We start from the raw sequence: 11,959 nt of genomic DNA on the forward strand, positions 1-11,959 counted from the left end.
AAATTAGACTGAAGACTTTTATGTTCACCTTAGCTTTCAGCTAAATCTTTTAATCTTTTAACTTTTAACGTCTGCACTGTTTTTATTTTTATTGTCTGCATTTTAATTTTGCTTTTATTTTCTTTCATTTCACTTTGTTGTCTGCGAAGCACTTTGAGTCTGCCTTGTGTATGAAAAGCGCTATACAAATAAAGTTGCCTTGCCTTGCCTTGCCTACTGAAATGCGATTTTCTTATTTAAACGGGGATAGCAGATCCATTCTATGTGTCATACTTGATCATTTCGCGATATTGCCATATTTTTGCTGAAAGGATTTAGTAGAGAACATCGACGATAAAGTTCACAACTTTTGGTCGCTGATAAAAAAGCCTTGCCTGTACCGGAAGTAGCGTGACGTCGCAGGTTGAAAGGCTCCTCACATTTCCCCATTGTTTACACCAGCAGCGAGAGCGATTCGGACCGATTTCCCCATTAATTTGAGCGAGGATGAAAGATTCGTAGATGAGGAAAGTGAGAGTGAAGGACTAAAGGGCAGTGGGAGCGATTCAGATAGGGAAGATGCTGTGAGAGGCGGGTGGGACCTGATATTCAGCTGGGAATGACTAAAACAGTAAATAAACACAAGACATATATATACTCTATTAGCCACAACACAACCAGGTTTATATTTAATATGCCACAAATTAATCCCGTATAACAAACACCTCCCCCCTCCCGTCCATATAACCCGCCAATACAAATCAAACACCCGCACAACACACTCAATCCCACAGCCCAAAGTACTGTTCACCTCCCCAAAGTTCATACAGCACATATATTTCCCCAAAGTCCCCAAAGTTACGTACGTGACATGCACATAGCGGCATGCACGTACGGGCAAGCGATCAAATGTTTGGAAGCCGCAGCTACGTACTGCGTTATACATACAAATTAAACAAAATGCTTATGGCAACATTATGGTTGCATACTCACGGTACCGCGTCTGTATATCCAACTCAAAGTGCTCCTGGTAAGAGTCTCTGTTGTCCCAGTTCTCCACAGGCCAATGGTAAAGCTTGACTGTCATCTTTCGGGAATGTAAACAATGAAACACCGGCTACGTGTTTGTGTTGCTGCAGCCGGCCGAAATACACCGCTTCCCACCTACAGCTTTCTTCTTTGCTGTCTCCGTTGTTCATTGAACAAATTGCAAAAGATTCACCAACACAGATGTCCAGAATATTGTGGAATTTTGCGATGAAAACAGACGACTTAATAGCTGGCCACAATGCTGTCCCAAAATGTCCTCTACAATCCGCGACATCACGCGCAGGCATCATCATACCGAGACGTTTTCAGCAGGATATTTCGCGCAAAATTTAAAATTGCACTTTAGTGATCTAACCCGGCCGTATTGGCATGTGTTGCAATGTTAAGATTTCATCATTGATGTATAAACTATCAGACTGCGTGGTCGGTAGTAGTGGGTTTCAGTAGGCCTTTAAATATGCGTGTTAAATAAACATCTGCCTTGTTTTTAATGAATATTTAGGCCTACTACGACACTGCTGGTGTTTTCTGAGGTGGTACTTGATTAAAAACCACTTAACCTACTCTATTTATATCCTGTTTTAATTCAATTGTTATGTTTCATCCCATGTATCTAATGTGTGTTGCTATGACTATAAAGTTCCTTCAATCTTAAAATAACGCTCCCACCAACATTTTTTTTCTTTTTTTAATAAAAATACAGTACACAGTTTGATAATAATATATTCGATTTTTTCAGCGCAAACACCTCACTTTAAAAATATCACATTATGATACAATTGCATTTTATTTTGTAAAAATGATTATGATATCCATATAAAATGTCCAATAATTTATTAAAATGTACAATATTTAATCGAATTGTTGTACATTGTAAACCAAGTATAAGATCATTATTTTTAGTGAATTATTATTTCGATTAATTTCATGACTTTTTCTTTTATTGCACAAGGTCGCTGCAGCAGCATCCAATATACTGTGAGTCATTAAATGAATGTCATTGAGTAAACAATCAATCAATCAGTCCATTAAAAAGAGAATAAACATGTTTGTATCGGTCAAAAAGCATAGCTGATAAAAGCAAATAAAACTGAATGAAATATTTAAAAATAGAGACATGAATCTTACAACAACTCAACATTTGATTCTGATTCAGAATTGATTCTCGATTCAACATGAATCTCGATTCAAACCGATTTTCCCTAATGTATTATTTGGTTAAAAAAATAAAGAAACTAAAACCTTTTTAAAACAGGTTGCGGGTTACAAAAGCTCCTCTAGTCCGCCAAAATATGTCATGCACGCGCCATGAGTAAGCACGGAGGTGGCTTAAAGAATGTCTTTTTAGAAATTGATTTTTACATTATTTTTTTTTTATCAATTTTTGAAAAAATATGAATGGATTTACAATTGGAATTAACAAGAGTTGCATTTCAGATTCGATTTTTTGAGCATCTCTAAAAAGGTTTAGAGTCAACAGTATCTGTAGTGGCTGCTGGTTGCAGGAGCTCTTTGTTCTTATGTATCCTCTTATTGTATTTTTGATGATTCCCTCTTGTTTTCATGTGTTTTTTTGCCTTTTGGTTTGGGCCCCATAGGGACTCTGCAACAAGAGGTGGCACTTTTCATGACTTCTGCAGTGCTTTTAATACTTTTTTGTGAACCTTCACTGCAAAAACTGAAATCTAAGTAAGATTAAATATCTCAAATAAGGGTGATATTTGCTTATGTTCTGTCTGATAAAATAATTCTTCTCACTAAGCAGATTTTATGTTAGGGGTATTTTATTTGAACTAAGCAAAATTATCTGCCAATAGAACAAGAAAATTTGACTTGTCAAGACTTTCCAAAACAAGTAAAATTAGCTAACCTCAATGAACCCAAAAATACCTTAAAATAAGTATATTCTCACTAATAACAAGTGCACTTTTCTTGGTAGAAAAAAATGAGACCTTTTTGCTCGATATGTTGAAAAATATTCTTAAATTAAGTGAATGCTAGTGCCATTATCTTGACATAATGATAAGCGCTCGGCATCATGATTTTTTTTCATGCTTGAAGTAAGAAATTATTACTTTAAAAAAGTAGTTTTATACTTGTGAGTGTTAATGACACAGCTTTGCAACAGTTGATATTCTAGTTTCAAGCATGTTTTACTCAATATAGGTCATAAAATCTCAGCAACAAGCTGTAATATCTTACTGAGATAATTTAGGACCAAAACCCTTAAAACAAGTAAAACACTCTAACATAAAATCTGCTTAGTGAGAAGAATTATCTTATCAGACAGAAAATAAGAAAATTTCACCCTTATTTGAGATATGTAATCTTACTTAGATTTCAGTTTTTGCAGTGCACATTATTTCCTCCTTGTGGGATAAATAAAGTAAATCCTTTCCTATCCTAGCTGAGCTCACCATTAAATAGTTAAGTAATAAATAGTTATGTGGTAGTAAATATTTTTGCATTTTTAATGTGTATGGAATTCCTATTTAAGTGTGTAATGTGATGATATTGGCAAAATATCATAGCACTACAGATGAATAATATATTACAATGGCATGACGATGTCATGGCTTGTGTGGACAAAAAGGATTTATTCCACTTTGGAATAAAACCATAACATAACAAAATGGTGAAAAGGTGCTGTGAATACTTACCGGATGCACTGCACATTAGAACTGTCTGGAGACTGCTATGATTTGCTGTGATGTATTAACCAACTTTATTCGGCAGTCGCACAAGTTAACCGACTCCTTTTTGCCGGCGCAGGTAAACGCTGAAGATGCAAACTTCAACCTCCTCGCCAGAGATTAACACCACATCACCTTCCAGCGTCACCAAATCCAAAGATCAGATTCTCATCCAGAGTAAGACCTGCTTCTACAAGCACACCTCCTCACAACGTGCATTTAATCGTAAACAAAATGCTGGCCCGTGAGTGACACTGTTAAGAAAAATGAATATTTGCTTGTTGTCTGTGCATGTCAGGTTCTGGGGCTATGATTGCAGTCATCGTCATCGGTATAATCATCATTCTCGCCATTCTGCTCCTTGTCCTAAAGACGTACAACAAGTAAGGCGGCATTCCTTTATAAAGCACATAGCGACGATAACAAACACACTAACGATAAACCCGGGGAAACAAACCAATTAGAGTGGAGACACTTTGTTGTTGCTTCTAGACGTCCTATAATGTCCTGTGTTGAATGCAAATATTGCACAGACGTGTACACGTACTGTGCAACCATCTAAGTCATCTTGTCGCCCTTTGTCACACAGGTGACAGCAACTGTTAAGAGGAACATGTAACTGTTTTAAGTGCACTGTTATAACAACAGTACCCAACAAAATGCAATAAGTTAGACATGAAGGTGCTGAATTATTCATACAAAGCAATAAATAGGCTACAAATATGCAGCATACGTGTCTAAAGTTTTTCAATGTGTTAGTTATTAATGCATTTATTTAGTCTATGTTTGGGGGCTAACTTCTTCTTACACTTGCATGCCAGTTAGTGAGGCTGCATGAGGCGTTCCCGTCAATTTTAGAGTTAGGATAGTGTTTTGTTATTTTCATTTCAGTAGGCATTAGCTTATTTTTACAGTGATATAATGTAACTCCTGCATCAACAAGGCACGTCTTTCTTATTTTTTTTGGTGCATTCTAGATTGCTGCCTGGTGCTGATAATGTGGGGCCCTCTGCAGTATTTCGTTCCATTTTCTTAACATTTACACCAATTTACACTCTATTGGTAGGAAATATTTTGAAATATTGACCGTAATTTTACATTTCTTGTATTTTAGTGGCAAACATTCCATAAGGCGGTGCCATATTCCTGTGCTTTGGCAGTGACTATTTTCTCACTTTATAATATTATTGTTTTTTATTCACTTTTTAAAATGCCCCCCCCCCCCCCCCCCCCCCCCCCCCCCACCTAAAAACTTTGTAGCACAAGAGCATTTTAACAATACGTGGGAAACACACAAATAAAAAAGGTAACACTTTAGTATGGGGAACATATTTTAAGTAACAAAGACTTAATTTTGAGTTATTTGGACACGAGGGGAACATATAAAGGTTAGGGTTAGGGTTACTAATAGGCAATAATTCTGAGGTTATTGAGGGAAGACTCTTAGTTAATGGCTTACTGCTTGTATAATAAGGCCATGCAGAATAAGGCATTAATAAGTACTTAATAATGACTAATTAAGAGCCAATCTGTTACTAATTTGCATGTTAATAAGCAACTAATGAATGGTGAATATGTTCCCCATACTAAAGTGTTACCATAAAAAAATATAATTAAATCTATATATGTACATAAAAAGTCAACAAAACTAGCACATAATAAAAAATGTGAGTACAAAATAGTTCTAAACCACTTGTATGTGTGTATGCTTAAAAAAACAATAAGAACAATAATTAAATAATTATTAATAATATAAAATATAATATAAATATAAAACTCCTCTCTGAGCTGCCACCTTACCGTGGTAGAGGAGTTTGCGTGTCCCAATGATCCTAGGAGCTATGTTGTCCGGGGGATTTATGCCCCCTGGTAGGGTCTCCCAAGACAAACTGGTCCTAGGTGAGGGATCAGACAAAGAGCAGCTCGAAGACCTCAATGAAAAATAAAACCTATGGACCCAGATTTCCCTCGCCCGGACGCGGGTCACCGGGGCCCCCCTCTGGAGACAGGCCCGGAGGTGGGGCACGATGGCGAGCGCCTGGTGGCCGGGCCTGTCCCCATGGGGCCCGGCCGGGCACAGCCCGAAGAGGCAACGTGGGTTCCCCCTCCAATGGGCTCACCACCCATAGCAGGGGTCATAGAGGTCGGGTGCGATGTGAGCTGGGCGGCAGCCGAAGGCAGGGCACTTGGCGGTCCGATCCTCGGCTACAGAACCTAGCTCTTGGGACGTGGAACGTCACCTCGCTGGGGGGGGAGGAGCCTGAGCTAGTGCGCGAGGTGGAGAAGTTCCGACTAGACATAGTCGGACTCACTTCGACGCACAGCAAGGGCTCTGGAACCAGTTCTCTCGAGACGGGCTGGACTCTCTTCTACTCTGGCGTTGCCGGCAGTGAGAGGCGACGGGCTGGGGTGGCAATTCTTGTTGCCCCCCGGCTCAGAGCCTGCATGTTGGAGTTCAACCCGGTGGACGAGAGGGTTGCTTCCCTCCGCCTTCGGGTGGGGGAACGGGTCCTGACTGTGGTTTGCGCTTACGCGCCAAACCGCAGCTCAGAGTACCCACCCTTTTTGGATTCACTCGAGGGAGTACTTGAGAGTGCTCCCCCGGGTGATTCCCTCGTTCTACTGGGGGACTTCAATGCTCATGTTGGCAGCGACAGTGAAACCTGGAGAGGCGTGATTGGGAAGAATGGCTGCCCGGATCTGAACCCGAGCGGTGTTTTGTTATTGGACTTTTGTGCCCGTCACAGATTGTCCATAACAAACACCATGTTCAAGCATAAGGGTGTCCATATGTGCACTTGGCACCAGGACAACCTAGGCCGCAGTTCCATGATCAACTTTGTAGTTGTGTCGTCGGATTTGCGGCCTCATGTTTTGGACACTCGGGTGAAGAGAGGGGCGGAACTTTCTACCGATCACCACCTGGTGGTGAGTTGGCTGCGATGGTGGGGGAGGATGCCGGACAGACCTGGCAGGCCCAAACGCATTGTGAGGGTTTGCTGGGAACGTCTGGCAGAGTCTCCTGTCAGAGAGAGTTTCAATTCCCACCTCCGGAAGAACTTTGAACATGTCACGAGGGAGGTGCTGGACATTGAGTCCGAATGGACCATGTTCCGCACCTCTATTTTAGAGGCGGCTGATTGGAGCTGTGGCCGCAAGGTAGTTGGTGCCTGTCGTGGCGGTAATCCTAGAACCCGTTGGTGGACACCGGCGGTGAGGGATGCCGTCAAGCTGAAGAAGGAGTCCTATTGGGTTCTTTTGGCTCATAGGACTCCTGAGGCAGCGGACAGGTACCGACAGGCCAAGCGGTGTGCGGCTTCGGCGGTCGCAGAGGCAAAAACTCGGACATGGGAGGAGTTCGGGGAAGCCATGGAAAACGACTTCCGGACGGCTTCGAAGCGATTCTGGACCACCATCCGCCGCCTCAGGAAGGGGAAGCAGTGCACTATCAACACCGTGTATGGTGAGGATGGTGTTCTGCTGACCTCGACTGCGGATGTTGTGGATCGGTGGAGGGAATACTTCGAAAACCTCCTCAATCCCACCAACACGTCTTCCTATGAGGAAGTAGTGCCTGGGGAATCTGTGGTGGGCTCTCCTATTTCTGGGGCTGAGGTTGCTGAGGTAGTTAAAAAGCTCCTCGGTGGCAAGGCCCCGGGGGTGGATGAGATCCGCCCAGAGTTCCTTAAGGCTCTGGATGCTGTGGGGCTGTCTTGGTTGACAAGACTCTGCAGCATCGCGTGGACATCGGGGGCGGTACCTCTGGATTGGCAGACCGGGGTGGTGGTTCCTCTCTTTAAGAAGGGGAACCGGAGGGTGTGTTCTAACTATCGCGGGATCACACTCCTCAGCCTTCCCGGTAAGGTCTATTCAGGTGTGCTGGAGAGGAGGCTACGCCGGATAGTCGAACCTCGGATTCAGGAGGAACAGTGTGGTTTTCGTCCTGGTCGTGGAACTGTGGACCAGCTCTATACTCTCGGCAGGATCCTTGAGGGTGCATGGGAGTTTGCCCAACCAGTCTACATGTGTTTTGTGGACTTGGAGAAGGCATTCGACCGTGTCCCTCGGGAAGTCCTGTGGGGAGTGCTCAGAGAGTATGGGGTATCGGACTGTCTGATTGTGGCGGTCCGCTCCCTGTATGATCAGTGCCAGAGTTTGGTCCGCATTGCCGGCAGTAAGTCGGACACGTTTCCAGTGAGAGTTGGACTCCGCCAAGGCTGCCCTTTGTCACCGATTCTGTTCATAACTTTTATGGACAGAATTTCTAGGCGCAGTCAAGGCGTTGAGGGGATCTGGTTTGGTGGCTGCAGGATTAGGTCTCTGCTTTTTGCAGATGATGTGGTCCTGATGGCTTCATCTGGCCAGGATCTTCAGCTCTCGCTGGATCGGTTCGCAGCTGAGTGTGAAGCGACTGGGATGAGAATCAGCACCTCCAAGTCCGAATCCATGGTTCTCGCCCGGAAAAGGGTGGAGTGCCATCTCCGGGTTGCGGAGGAGACCCTGCCCCAAGTGGAGGAGTTCAAGTACCTCGGAGTCTTGTTCACGAGTGAGGGAAGAGTGGATCGTGACATCGACAGGCGGATCGGTGCGGCGTCTTCAGTAATGCGGACGCTGTATCGATCCGTTGTGGTGAAGAAGGAGCTGAGCCGGAAGGCAAAGCTCTCAATTTACCGGTCGATCTACGTTCCCATCCTCACCTATGGTCATGAGCTTTGGGTTATGACCGAAAGGACAAGATCACGGGTACAAGCGGCCGAAATGAGTTTCCTCCGCCGGGTGGCGGGGCTCTCCCTTAGAGATAGGGTGAGAAGCTCTGCCATCCGGGGGGAGCTCAAAGTAAAGCCGCTGCTCCTCCACATCGAGAGGAGCCAGATGAGGTGGTTCGGGCATCTGGTCAGGATGCCACCCGAACGCCTCCCTAGGGAGGTGTTTAGGGCACGTCCGACCGGTAGGAGGCCACGGGGAAGACCCAGGACACGTTGGGAAGACTATGTCTCCCGGCTGGCCTGGGAACGCCTCGGGATCCCCTGGGAGGAGCTGGACGAAGTGGCTGGGGAGAGGGAAGTCTGGGCTTCCCTGCTTAAGCTGCTGCCACCGCGACCCGACCTCGGATAAGCGGAAGAAGATGGATGGATGGATGGATAATAATATAAAACATAAATATTGAATAAAAATAAATAAATAAAAAGTGAATCGGGAAAAAAAAGTAACATTTTAATTTTATACATGAATAAAAAATTAATCCAAATAAATAAAAGAAAAGAAAATAACAACAAAGTTAAGCCAACTAAAAAATAAACAAACAAATAAAAAGTGAATCCAAATGCTACGTTTCCTTTGACTCCTGATCTGCATGTTCCCAAACGAACGACAAGCAACTGCAAATCGGTTCTCTTTGGAATTATCGTTCACCTAAAAGAACCGTTCAAAAGACTCGATTCGTTCGCGAACGTCACATCTCAAGTAACTTTTTTTTGCACATGCATGAATCTGTGACTTGCCACTTTTTTTTGTCTAGAATCCTTTTTTACGGCTATTAGTCTACTAGCTAGTAGACTTTGTTACTTGTAAATAAAGTAGGAAAAGTGTGGGGATAACTGCTTGATATCCTACTGTAAATAAAAGCGTCCCATTGCATTTCTAAAAGTATATAATGGATGCAAAGAAAACTTATGTTCCATTGGTTTTGTCTTGGAAACAGGCGTACCCACACGTCCCGACTCCTCGGGTCCAGCGGGGGTTCCAAGCCTCCTAAAAAGCTGTCGCAGTCCACGACCCACATCATACCCATGGACACCATCTGCGTCAGTTCCGTGTCAGGCAGCCTCCCTTACTCAAACCCCAGCTCAGAGACCGGCTTTCACCTCCCAAGAACGGAGCCGAGCTCTGCAGAGGGCAACCACATAGAACAGTACAGCACCAACAGCGGCTCCACGGTGGTCACCATCCATGATACGTCCGGAAACACATAGCATCGGGTCCCATAGGACCCCCTGATTGACTGACGTACGGCCTTAATCGACTGAATGTGTTAATCTTGTCAGTGCCAGACAAAAACATGCAATGTGAACAAAACAACACCCCAAGTAGGCACGTAGTATCATGAAGGATGTGAGAAGACACACAAATGAGGCTGCTTTTTTTTTTTCAATGTCAAAATGTGTGCACATGACACACAATGAAGAAAACACTCTTGACAATGTTGGTCTTAACTGTGAACATTTCTGTATTCAACATGGCGTCACTTGTGTTAGTCAGTGGGATTAATTTAAGAGCAGAGACAAAAACAATATGACGTTAGATGACCTTGTTTATACTGCCTCCTGGATGCTTTGTGACCCACACACATTCTTTCTTGGATCGGAAATACTTTCAAGCATTTTTTTTTCACAATCACTTATTTGTTTTGCAATACATTGAAGTACCGAATGCCAACTTATTTTGCACTTTATTTCCATCGCTCTATACATTTGTATTGTTTCTATTATTTTTGGATGGAATTAAACAAACAGCATGTTTTGACGTGTGGCATCTTTCAGATTAGATTATATTAGTTTATTTCAAAGGGGACAATGCAATTTCATAAAACACATGACTACACATGGTTAAAAAAGCCAGAATTAGCCAGAAGGCTAGTTTTCACCTGTAGTCCCCTGGCCATGATGTAAAAAAAAGGCAGTAATATTACAATTTAAAAGAAAAAGAAAATAATTTTATTTTATCTGATTATTATTGTTGCTTAAATCAGGCCTTAACAAGGAATAATTGTGTTATTGCGCCCTCTGCTGACAACTTTTCGCCAAAACAACGCCGAGTACTTCCTTGCAGAGTAGCATATTCAGTTGCAAAATAAACAAAACAAAACAAGATACATTAACGACATACATTTACTACAGACTATTCAAAATTCGACTAATGTTTGTTTTATTATTAAATCAACATAAAAAAAAACACAAGATACACTTACAGTTAGTGCACTAACCTACTCATTCTCACTCATTCACACAAAAGGGAAATATTCTAGTTTCTACAACATATATCAATGCAGTCTGCAAGGGATACAGTCCGTGAAGCACACATGATTGTGTGTGCTGCTGGTCCACTACTAACCTTTAACAGTTCATTTGACTCATTTTCATTAATGGCAAGTTTCTATGTAATTGTTTTTATTTTATTTTATTTTTGATTCAAGAAAAAAAAATAAAAAATGTTTTTCTTGAATCAAAAATAAAGGACATTATTAAGTTAAAGTTAAAGTGCCAATGATTATCACACACACACTAGGTGTGGCGAAATTATTCTCTGCATTTGACCCATCACCGAATAGTGAGCAGCAGCGGTGGCCGCGCCCGGGAATCATTTTGGTGATTTATCTTTACCGGACCAGGTTTAAGGGTTCTTAAAACCAAGTCCAGTCCAGATTATGTCCAGGTCTGGCTCAGCAACACACACCTTCACTTAAGTAGACTCAAATTAGGGAACACAATTTGATTAATTTTGAAGTTAACAAGTATTTAGTGTAAATCTGATCTGATAGCTCAGTTACAGTTCATTGTATTTCCTATTCTGTGTTATATGTGTTTTATGTTGCACGATTGCACCAAGAAAAAAATCCTAGTTTGTGAACCCGTTCTCAAACAATGGCAATAAAAGCTATTCTGAATTCTGATTCTGAAACACGTTTCGCAAACACTTTTTTAAAAAATAAAATAAAACAAGATAAATAAATGAAAAAACTTTTTCTTGAATAAAAAAAATAAAGTAAAGCAATATAAAAACAATTACATAAAAAATAGTAATTAATGAAAATGTTAGTGGACCAGCAGTACACAATCGTGTGTGCTTCAAGGACTGTATCCCTTGCAGACTGTATTGATCTATATTGTAGGAACCAGAAGTTTAATAACAGAAAGAGGCAGCCCCTTTTGTGTGAATGAGTGTAAATGGGGGAGGGAGGTGTTTTGGGTTGGTGCACTGGTTGTAAGTGTATCTTGTGTTTTTTATGTTGATTTAATAAAAAAAATAAAAAATAAAAAAAAACACTTAGTAGCAGTATTTGTCTTGAACGCAGCCTGTTCCGGAGTTGTTACGATGGTGACGCTGGGTAAGTCGCCAACTGACTTTTTTTGACATTTAGCGCTAAAAATAAGTACACTTCTACGTGTTTCCTATTCTGTGTTATATGTGTTTTATGTTGCACGATTGCACCAAGAAAAATAACTAACTAACTTGTGAAC

At 42.0% G+C, this 11,959-nt stretch overlaps 1 protein-coding gene across 1 annotated transcript in view; it reads left to right on the forward strand.

Annotated features, from left to right (window-relative positions):
* ncmap (non-compact myelin associated protein) overlaps positions 1-10,283 on the forward strand; it is a 40,618-nt gene extending 30,335 nt beyond the window's left edge. The window contains exons 4-6 of the mRNA XM_062041511.1: positions 3,802-3,899; positions 4,021-4,105; positions 9,424-10,283. Coding sequence (XP_061897495.1) covers positions 3,815-3,899; positions 4,021-4,105; positions 9,424-9,694 — 441 coding nt within the window. The 5' untranslated portion in view covers positions 3,802-3,814 and the 3' untranslated portion in view covers positions 9,695-10,283. The remainder of the gene's footprint in view (positions 1-3,801; positions 3,900-4,020; positions 4,106-9,423) is intronic.
* The last annotated feature ends 1,676 nt before the right edge of the window (positions 10,284-11,959 follow it).

The sequence above is a fragment of the Entelurus aequoreus genome, linkage group LG03 (assembly GCF_033978785.1).
Source record: "Entelurus aequoreus isolate RoL-2023_Sb linkage group LG03, RoL_Eaeq_v1.1, whole genome shotgun sequence".
NCBI classification, from domain to species: Eukaryota; Metazoa; Chordata; class Actinopteri; order Syngnathiformes; family Syngnathidae; genus Entelurus; species Entelurus aequoreus.